Consider the following 11,120-nt stretch of genomic DNA (forward strand, 5'->3'; position numbering starts at 1 on the left):
CAGGGTTTGAAAATATAACACTGTTGGCATCTTGGTGTAGACCTCTGAGTGGGTGGAAGTGTGTGTTGTTTTTTTTTTTATGTTTTCTTCTGCTTGTGTTTTCTGATTTTTCTGTAACAAATGTTTTGGTTTTGTACTAAGAAAAAATGTCAAAAGATTAGAAATTTTAAAAATTAATGCTAATGCCAAAAAAATCACTCCCTTGCACTCATCTGCATAAACCCAAATGTCCAGCTGTTGGCCTTGCTGTAAGTATAGATACAACTGCATGCATAGGACTCAGGAAATGGCCTGAAGCCAGCTCACGAGCTCTGGCAGGCTCTTCATGGCCAAGCATCCTCTCAAGGCAGCCAAGGTTTCAAACTGGGAAGAGACAGTACACATTTTCCTACTCTGCCCCCAGCATCCTGCCCTCCCCATCCCCCCAGGACCCTCTCTGGGTATTTGCACCCCCAGAGAGTTAGTGAGCTGACAGCACAGAGCTGTGTGAGCTGGAAGAACCTGGCAGCTTCTGCCCTGGCTTCAGCTGTGGCCTGGGAGCCAAGCCCAGGGACCCTTGGAGCCTGAGACTCTCCATCCCCTGTCGCTGAGTCTAAGAAGGAAGCACTTCCCCAAGTGCCTGAGGGAGGCAGGACAGCCCAGACACTGGAGCCCCAGAGCTGCAACCACATATACCAGGGCCCCTCCTGGCCTAGCCACCTGCTTCCTGGCCACATGATCTTACCCACATTATTTCTTCTTCTGAGTCTGTGTCCATACCCATCAAATAAGGAATTAAAATACCAACTTAGAAAAGGACTTATAAGAATCAAAAGGATACATATTAAAATACATCCTATAAGGATACCAATGAGTAACATTTCCTGGGCACCAGCTATGGGACAGGCACTCTGTTGAACACTTTATAAGTCTGATCTTACACAGCTCTCACAGCCACCCGATGACAGGCACAGGAGGCAAAATGAAGCCTTAAAGTAGTGAAGTCACTTGCACTTCTAAGTGATGGAGCAGGGCTTTCTGTTGCCATGCCTTGGCCCACACCACTCCACCACAGAGCTTGGTATATGTGGGGAACATGGACTTTGTCCAGATGGTTACCACTGCCATGTCTGCCTACTGGGCAGAGGCTTTAGAGAATGGTATGACAATGAGGAACCCCTGGGTTCCCCCCCCCCCCCCCCCAGGCAGCTCACACAGCCACACACCACTTTAGGAAGCCTTCCTGTCAGAGCGACCAAATCTCCCTCACACCCACCCTTGCAGGCAGCCCCAGCCGCCACAGGCAATGGCTTTGCTGCTGAACAACCTATGGCAACCTCCCTCCAGACCTGGCCTTGTGCTCTGGCCACCAAGGCTGCTGGCCCAGCAAGGACAACTCACGCCCTAGGAGTCAGGCCTGCTGGCACCCACACCTAGCACCTGCTCCAAAACCCTTTCAGTCTCAGAAGATCTGGGCCGCGGGCCTGGGGCTCTCAGCCGGCCCGACTGGCCAGAGGGAACCACACGAATCGGAAAAGCAGGACCCTTAAGCGGCCTCTCAAGCGTCCGGTACAGCCCGGGCACCGGCGGTGGGCGCGGGCTAGAGTCCGGGTGTGCAAGCGTGCGCGCAGAAGTGAGAGGGCAGCCGGTGTGAGGGTGCTTGTGCACGCGTGGCTCCGAGGGAGAGCCGCTGTGATCACGGTCCCGGGGCGGGGAAGGTCTCCTCCCCCCACCTCGCTGAGAAATCTCAGTGAGTCACCGAGTGGTTCTGCATATTAATGAGCTCGCTGCGGCGAGGGCAGGAGCGGATTTAAAAAGGGGCCCGGGCGGGAGGAGGGAGGCTGCGGAGATAGCGCGGAGCGGAGCGCAGAAGCGCAGCGCGGCAGCCGAGGCACCCACCGACGGGCGCAGCGGGAGCGAGCGGAGCCGGGAGGCGCGCTCCGGGCAGAGAGAGCCGAGCCGGCCGGACGCCCTCCCCAGTCCCTGTTCCCGCGCCCTGCGCCCCTCCGGCCAGCATGAGGCTCCTGTCGGCTGCGCTGCTCCTGCTGCTCCTGGCGCTGTGCGCCGCACGCGTGGACGGTGAGTGCCCGGGAGGTCCCTCGTCGCCGCCCCGTGCCGTGCTGGGGCACCCAGGCGCCAATTGCTGGGCTTCCCGGGACCCTGGAGGTTCTGGGTGGGCACCGAGGGAGGTCGGGGGCAGGAGATCCCGCGCGCGGCTGAGCGGCACCCCGCGCTCTCTCTTGCAGGGTCCAAATGCAAGTGCTCGCGAAAGGGACCCAAGATTCGCTACAGCGACGTGAAGAAGCTGGAAATGAAGCCAAAGTACCCGCACTGCGAGGAGAAGATGGTTATGTGAGTTCTAGTTCCTCACCGTGAGCGTGTGCGCGCTGCTCTTAACCCGGTGCTGGGGCACAGCTTGGGGCTGTATCGGGCGGGCTAACAAACATTCCTCTGTGCCTCTGGCAAGGCCTTGGACCAGCCTTTGTAATTGCCCAGCGAGTCCTTGGGACGCTGGCGCGACAGTGTGAAAGAGAGTTTGGAAAGAGGGTCACTGTCGGGTGCTCTGGAAACAGCCCTCTGGGAGTTCACCCTTGCTAAGATTCAAATGGGCAGCCTAGGTGCTTGCACTGCCCACCTTTCTGGGATGATCAAGGGTTAAGTGGCTCCCGTTGTGCCAACTTTAGAAAATCCGGATTGAAAGCACTCAAAACACACCCAGAACTATTGTACTTGCACCCAAACTGGGAGGCGTGCTGCCTTCCTGTTACTGGAGAGAGAATAAAAACAAATGTCTTTAAGTCCTCAGACCCTCCTTTCAGAGCCTTTTTCTGATCAGGGGACAACAGACGGTCAGTTTTTGGCTTCTAGCGATTTCATTTTGGGACTGATCCTTGATCTTCCCCACCGGCTGGACTCTTGTGGGTCCCTGAGCCTGAGCAGTGCTGTGCAAAGTGTTCTGCTGGGGTTAACGTGCCATGCGGCTGGAGCCCTGCTTAGTGGGGATGCGAGGAATATTTTAAAAACTGGGGCAGAGTGAGAGAACACTGAGTTTCCTTGCTCCTCTGCCTTCCCAATTAACCACTTGAGTCCAGTACCACTGTTTCCCCATCAATACGCACTTGGCCAGGAAGGAAGCCCTTGGCAAAGCAGCTACCAAATATCTGCCACGGACCGTTGGCCCCTCTTCCCCTCCCCCAGCAACAGGACACACTTAATTCTCAGTCTGGGCAAGTGCCTTCTGTCTGCTGGACCTGCTGGCCCAAAGGCCTCCACACATTGTATGCAAAGGCAGCCCCCACCCCCCACTGCCACCTGGGGGCTGCACAGTCAGGTTCAAGTTAGGGGAATTTGCAAAGCCATCAGGCTTGAGCTGAACCCCACTGCCTTTCCGCCCAGGCACTTAAATTAACCTCTTGTCCCTGCCCCCTTGCCTTGCAAACCCAAGTCCCGAAAAACTGCCAGAAAATCCTTTTTGGTGAGGTCCAGGGTTACACAAGCTGAGAGAGGAGTTACAAGCCCCCCCACCCCATGGTTCCCAGCTCGGGGGCTGGAGATGACAGGGTCTGCACTCCTCTAAGTGCTGAAAACCACCCCATGCCCCAAGGCAAGGTGTCAAGACCTTTCAGGGAAGGAGAAGCAGGGTATGGGGTGCAGAGCCATCTCCAAAGGACAGAACCCTCAATAAACAGGCTTACTCCTTTTCCTGGCAAAACTTTTTAGAATAGAGAAGAAACTGACAGCAGCGGGCAGATGCGGGAAGGCCTTACGCAGCCTTGTGAAAACTTGTAGTGGCCTCTGGAGGTCCGAACACAGTCAGCGTCTCCAAAACCTGATTCACTCACACCCAGGTCCCCGCCCATCCCTGAAGGGCTAAACACCCTCTCCCGTCCCAAGCTCCTAAGAGTCTCTAGATCAGACAAGGGGCCAGCACTTTTTGCCAAAGCAGGTTTTCAGCACAAAAGCTGAACAAAAGCAAGTTTTGCAGCTCACCCTGAGTCACCCAGAAATCTCTGATGAGGCTGGCGGTGGGGTGGGGAGGGCAGTCAGCTTTGCAAGTGGGAGTTCTTGCACCCGGAGACTCCAGATCTTATAAAGGGCAATTTGTGTCATATGTCCACTGAACTCTTGCCAAAACCCTCGGAACCCAGAACCGCTGAGGAGAGAGGACGCAGGACCCAGAATTTCTGAGTAACTGCTGGGAACAGAAATCCTCATGTCTCCACCCCGCAACCAATTTTCACAGGCCCAATATTGTGACAAGCATTTGAGGACTGTGCTGGGAGGGTCGAGTGTCCTCCCCTGCTGCCCCTCCCTTCAGGACTGGGCATCCTCAGCCTGTACAGTGACCTAACTGAGGAAGGGCTTTTCATCAGGTTTGGCCACATCCTTTCTTTCGGAGGGCAAAAGCAGTATCGTAGACAGAGAGCAGTGGGCTAAATTCCCGCAGAGCAACCAGGTACCGCAGGGAGGAGAAGGAGCACACTCCCCCTGAAGCCTGGCCCTGTGCTGGACACCTAGAAGGAGGGACAGGACCAGGGGAATGACTGGTCTCAGGGAAGGCCAGCGAAGGCAGAGCCCAGTCCACAGGCACTAGCAGAAGATCCACACCTGCTCGAGGAAGCTGAGGCTGTGGTGGGGGCCTTGGAAACTCAGAGCACAGAGAAGGGAAGAGAACAAGTTGCCCAGAAATATTCTGCCCCTATACTGGTGGCAAGATTCTTTTCTCCCTGTCAACTGGGACAGTCGGTTCATGGTGGCCCTGCTCCCATCTAGAACTTGACATGTGCCCTGACACTTTATCTTTGGGAACCTGTGGGGCCCTAGCTGACCTCTCTCCTTCCCTTCTTGCTCTTCCCATTCCAGCCCCCAACTGCCCCTCTTTGGCGCCACAGCTCATTCCCCTGCACCCAGTCCACGAACATCCCTTGCTCGTGCTGTGACCTCTCAGGGAATGGCCCCTCTCCCCTTCCACTTTTTCAGGTCCCCTACATGGTCCCTCATTCTGGAATACCATCGTTCTTCGCCCACCCAGAAGCTTCCTCCTAAATCCTGCCGCCCTAGCTCAGCCCTGGCTGAGAGGGGCGTAGAGGTTCTGGGCAGCAGTCCTGCCTCCCCGTCCAGGCTGGAGCTCACACACTAAGGCTTCTCCTTCCCCCTGGCCATCCCATCTTCCATGACAAATACTAATGACAGTAACTCTTCACTGTGCATCTACCAGGTGCTAGGCATTCTCCATAGATTATATCATCTCATCACCCAATAATCCTAAGAGGTATGTCATATAATTAGACCCATTTTACAGATGGGCAAACTCATTCAGAATTTACCCAAGGTCCACAGACAGACCTGGGATTCATACTCTGTATGATTCCACCTGCTTCCCTCCCACACGGCTAGGGCCTCCACTGGCTTGGAACACTGGCTGATGGAGGCCTGAAGGGAGGTCTTACTTTCTTGCCGGAGGCCGAGACAACAGGGACTTCATGCTCAGGAATCAAAAGGGGCTTCAAGGCCAGCAAGACTTAACTTCAAGATCTGTAATGCCTAGCCCAGGGACAATCTTCAGAGGATCAAGTGGAACTGGGGTTTGAAGGGTCAGACAGAGACCACCTCTCCACCTCTCCATCCCAGGTTCAGAGCAGCTGGAAGAGTCCCCTGAGCTTTGTTCTCTAAGGGAGGCATAAGCCCTGTAAACGACAGCCTCATGGGGGTAGGGACGGGGTAAGGGGACTATCCCAGACTCTAAGGGCTCCAGGGGAAAAGTGAGAGCCTAAGGGGACACCCAGAAACTCCCAAAGAGCCAGCCAGGCAGTGAGCACATGGGCACGCTCCCATGAAAGGAGGGAGGAGGCCACAGTCTCTCAGTGTCCTGACTGGGACAGACCAGGGCCACCCACAGGCCACACTGAGGGGCTTCATTCAGGTTCCTCAATCCTCCACCCCATGCTGCTCCATTTCAGCATCACCACTAAGAGCGTGTCCAGGTACCGGGGTCAGGAGCACTGCCTGCACCCCAAGCTGCAGAGCACCAAGCGGTTCATCAAATGGTACAACGCCTGGAACGAGAAGCGCAGGTACGGCCCACCTCCTCGCCCCTTCCTTCCCACCTTCCCCCCAGCTCCAGATCCTAGACTCTATCTAGCTCATCAAGCCCCATCTAATGGGGGAACAGCCACCACAGTAGCCACAGCAAGCAGATAGCCAGCCCTGCTTATCGAGCCCCACGCGGTAAGGAATTCACCACTTCCCAAAGCAGGCAATTCCTCTCTTGGACAATTGTAAGCATCGAAAATGTAACCTTTTGTGAACTAAAGTTTGCACCATGCTAACTTTTTAAGTTGTAGTCTTAATTCCTCTTCTTTTTAAAGTAACTTAAGGTCTCCGATCCTCAGTTTCCCTCTGTCAAATGAATGAGCAAGCACCTGGAGTGGCTCTCTGTGATTCTTGTGTGGTAAAACACGACCACTCAAGTAACTGGGGTTTATTAACTGTAACACTGGGTACAACAACACAAGATGATGAGGACAGTGCCTCGCCAACAACATTCCCTCCCCTCAAAATGCGGCATGCTCCCTGCTGCCCGGAAAGATGAGAGATTCCCTCCCATGCAGGTGCAGGGAGGGACCTTGGGCTTGACCCTTTAAAATCAGAGCTACTCCTCATCTCAGAGGGCAGCAGCAGCCAGATGACCATAGCCATGAACCAGACCCCTGTCCTCTCTGGGCTCTGTTTCTCCATAATCAGAAAATGACTCTCTATCTCTAATCTCCTGGGGTCCTATGTTTGGCAAGTTCCTGGTTTCCTCATACCACATACAAGAGAGCCCGTCCCAGAGCACACCGACTCCTCACACACTCAGGGCCTGTCTACACCTGTACCGACCCAGCATGTTCCGAGAAGCGCTTGCGTGCACACACACAGAGGGGACTTCCTCCAGAGCTGCTGCCAGCACCTCATCCTGCAGAGGGGGAAACCAAGGCTAAGTGGAGGTGGGGAGTAACTTCCCTGGGAGCACAGGGCAGGAAGCCAGGCCTCGCAGGGTCACCTTCACCCTGCCTAGAGTGGGTGCCTGAGCTACCCTTCCCATTGTCCCACCCAGCCCTTCCACTGTAAGCTCAGCCCATGACCAGCTCTCCACTGGCTGACACTTGGGCCCAAGCCCAATACCTGAGCCTTCTGTGCTGCCTCCAAAACTGCCTTGTTTGCAGTTGCTTGAAATAGAAACTGATGAGAGTGAGAGGTTATTTTCTATAAATCTGATGGGAAGGAAGCCCTCTTTCTGGTCAGGGCAGGTGGCTCACGTGGCAGAAGCAGGACCTGCCCTGTCCACTCTAACTCTCCAGGCCCTGCGTCATCAAAGTGGAACGAGGCTAACCTCGGGGCCAGTCCGTGGAGGGGGTTGAGGACATCTCCACCAGACTGCTGGCAGACACTGAGGCGGTTTGCACACTTTGTCCCTCAGCCCTCCACCTGGGCCCTAGCTCTGATGAAGAGGAGGCAGGCATGGGACAATGCTGCCCTGCTCTTTTGATTTCGGCAAATTCCAATGACGAGAGCATCTCCGTTACAAGGCCTCCCGTCACTTCATTACAAAATGAGCTCGTCCTCTTTCTGGGGAAGCTGAGGCATCCTGGGAGAAGAAGGGGGCAATTCCTTGCCATCCGCCTGTAAAAGGTTGAAAATGTCTCCATGAATGTACAATGGAGAGAAAGGAACTATCTCGAAGTCCCCTTTGCAGAGACAGTGAGAGAATGCTAAACGTAGGGTAGAGGAAGGAGAAGCCAGCCCGGCAGCCCAGGCCCATGGAGCCAGACTAGCAGATCCGCATCTCAGAGCCCCCAGCTTCCGGCTGCCACGGGAAGCAGCGCATCAGGCAGAGCACAATTAGGTGATCCTACTCAGGAATCAGGAAGGAGGCAGAGGAATCTGAGCATGGCCCTGGAACAGCCATGGGGCAGAAGAGAAGGGATTTAAGTACCTAAAGAGAGACAGTCTGGAAGGTGAGGGGGAAAGACCAGCTTGGGAATGCACACAGGGCCACAACCACTAGAGGAAGTGATCTTGAGCCACAGGCCTCCCCGACAGCCCTAGCCCCAGCCCTACTACCACCCTTCAGTCTTCAGGCAGCAGCTTCTAGAACTAGCATTTTTCTGGAGGACATGCATTCTCTGGGCAAAATACAAAGAAAGATGCAATCCTAAATTGAAGGAGGGGCTACCTGTCCTCCCATGTCGCATCCCTGCTCATGCTGCAAACAGACCTCGTTCCCACCACTGACATTCAGTGTTCATAGGGAAAATCTGAAGTCCCCTGTGCCTCAATTTCCTCACATATAGACACGGTTTGCTCCATAGGGCTTTGGGGATTGCAGAGGTGGAGGCTGTTGAGAATGCACAAAGCCAGATTTGGGGAAGCTTTTGTGGTCCGTGTGATGACCTCTGAAGGGTTCCCCACTCCTACCGCCACTTCTCCCAAGCTCCGGAATCCCTGGGAGGGGCGCTCCTGAAGACAAGGATGAAGCAGCTTAGCCACTGGCCTGTGGATCGTCTGTGTCACATCCTGAACCACTGACATGAGTGTTTTCTCTTCCTAGGGTCTACGAAGAGTAGGGTGAAAAATCCCACATGGGAAAACTTCATACCAGCTGGGAGAGGAGCAAAGGACTCTGCAGATAAAAAAACAAACAAACAAACAAACCTTTTCTTTCTCACAGGCATAAGACACAAATTATATATTGTTACAAAGCACTTTTTACCAAGGGTCAGTTTTTACATTTTATAGCTGTGTGCGGAAGGCTTCCAGATGTGAGACCCTTCTCTCGTGCTCCAGACTTTATCACACACTGCTTTTTACCGAAAAGGGGGAAACTTATGCCTTTCCTTTGTTAAAAAAAAAAAAAAAAGCTTTTTTTGTATTTGTCCAGACATCAGTACATCTGAGCTTTATAAGCGCCTGGGAGGAACCCAGAGCTTGGTTTAAGCATTTCATAGCGGCATTGCTCCGTTGCTAATGCAGGAAGCTTCCGCTCAGAGGTCCTGGCGCCTCCACACAGCTGCCATGAGCTCTCCTGGGCTCATGGTTGGTCACAGCCTCAGGGGGACTCCACGGTGGCCCCTGTCACTGGGCAAGCAGAAGCCAATCTCTCTGCATCTGTTCTTTAAGGAACTTGAGTTTGGCTGCCAGAGAAATGTGCTTCATCCCCACCCCACCCCCCCAGTTTATTTTTACATACTCTAGGAAACATCTCCAAGATTCTGGGATGGCAAAGCATAGGGTCCTTAAGGAAGGGGTTGGGTCTTCTCTCCCTCTTGTGAAAGGTTCACTGCTTCAGTACTAAATGCTCTGGAAGCCTGTGAAGTTCCCAACACTGTTAGCAAAACCTGACAAGAAAACTTAAAAATCTACCCAGACACACACAATGCACAGCTATAGACACACATTCTATCAATGATGGAGAACCTTCGGAGCATGTTTCTTTCCCTCGTTGCAACAGAACGGGCAGGACAGAAGCATTCTATCTGTGATTCCCCGCGTAATTCTTCAATGTTAAACAGTGCAGTCCTCTTCTGGAGGCCGAAACAGCCACATGCCCTTTTCTCTGTAAATATTCTCTTAAGAACGCCCCCTCCACACACTGCCCCTTCAGTACATGCCTCATTGTACGGCTGTGTCAGATGCTATGCACACGTCAGAAACCATTAGCCTTGCATGCAGGTTTCATATTCTTTCTAAGACAAAAACAAAAGTAATAAAATATATTTGAAATGTACCAAAATTCTAGACTACTGACTTTTTTTCTATTCAGTGAGGCCAGGATGACAATCAAATGTTTACCACAATGTGGATAAACAGGGACAAATGCATTGGGAAGGAAGGAAAACTGGCATTTCCCAAATACCTATAAATACCGTCACCTTTGTGGAACACCATTATGGTGCTAAAGCAGGAGGCAATTCACATAAAGCACTCAGGACACCAGGGCATGACGAACACTTGGTAAATGTCAGCACCCCTGATAGTCACAAGAGCAGGCCACTCTGTACTTCGCACAAACCACCCACAGCCCCACATCCCTCTGTACCCAAATCAGCCAGGCCCTGAAATAGGCCTCTCTGTGCCCACCTGTGTCCCCCACATGCCACAGAACTGCCTAAAGGGGCAGCCTCCACCTGTCTGCACTTTTTGTGCACTACCCTAGGAACCAGGAGCCAGACACCCATGTGCATGTCACTTCTGAGGATGGTTTCCTGACGTGCACAGCTGCCTCGGCCAACACTTACAGGGACACACAGCAAATACCCTGCCTTAGCATGTCCTCAGCAGAATGCTGTGGTAGACCCTTTCCATCATGGCCTCACCTCCCGGCAGTGCCACATGTATTCCTAAGGAAACTAAAGACCAGAGAGGTTAAGAAAGTTGCCCAAGGTCACTCGTCACACTGTTCCAGTAGCTGAGTCTGACAGTCTTTCTGCTGAGGAGAGCAGGAGAGAGTGGGCCAGGGCCACATGAGTGCGGGGCTTGGTTCCACCTTTCCCTTCATTTCGGAGAAAGAAGGAAGACTGGATAGGGAAGCCCAGACACCAACAGACAGAACAGAGCAGGAGGGCCCCAGGGGGAGGGCGCATACCAAGACAGGGGAGAGCAGAGGCCAGGCCTCTCTCCCTGGGAGCCCTGAACCCTGCCTGGCCCCAGATCAGCACACCATGGGGGCTCACGAGGGAGGGCCACTGTAAGGAAGTCAGCTGAAGGACCCCCACCTCCAGCCTGACAACATAAAGGCATGACAGGATGGGGCCATGAGGTACAGAGTTCACTGTGCTACTCCCCGAGTTTCAGGCTTTACCTTCCACTCATTCTAAACACACCACACACACGTCCTCCCCTTACTCTCTCTATCCCATTTGTGGTTCCAGTACCAGCACCTCCTCTCCAGCCCTGCTGGCCCCGGTGTCCCCTTGGTTTTCTGACCTCCCAAGGCACAGAATGGATTCTTAGCAACAGTAGCAATGTTCCTTTACAGTGTCAGGCACTGAGCTGGGCACTTGCCTTGCCATGCCCCCGACCCCTTCCCTGCCCCACTCTTCCCAAAGGCCTGTCCTGAGCGGGCCGCAGCACTGCACCAGGCTTGACGCCAGGATGGC

The 11,120-nt window shown here is 53.7% G+C and overlaps 1 protein-coding gene across 1 annotated transcript; it reads left to right on the forward strand.

The window, feature by feature from the left end:
- The first annotated feature begins 1,801 nt into the window (after positions 1 to 1,801).
- Positions 1,802 to 9,754, forward strand: CXCL14 (C-X-C motif chemokine ligand 14). Its single transcript, XM_006746699.3, has 4 exons — positions 1,802 to 2,058; positions 2,226 to 2,331; positions 5,940 to 6,053; positions 8,573 to 9,754. Exons 1-4 carry the CDS (start codon positions 1,995 to 1,997, stop codon positions 8,586 to 8,588), a joined length of 300 nt encoding a protein of 99 aa, XP_006746762.1. The 5' UTR covers positions 1,802 to 1,994; the 3' UTR covers positions 8,589 to 9,754.
- Positions 9,755 to 11,120: the final 1,366 nt, after the last annotated feature.

The sequence above is a fragment of the Leptonychotes weddellii genome, chromosome 7, assembly GCF_054177405.1.
Source record: "Leptonychotes weddellii isolate Sample4059 chromosome 7, ASM5417740v2, whole genome shotgun sequence".
Taxonomy (NCBI): Eukaryota; Metazoa; Chordata; class Mammalia; order Carnivora; family Phocidae; genus Leptonychotes; species Leptonychotes weddellii.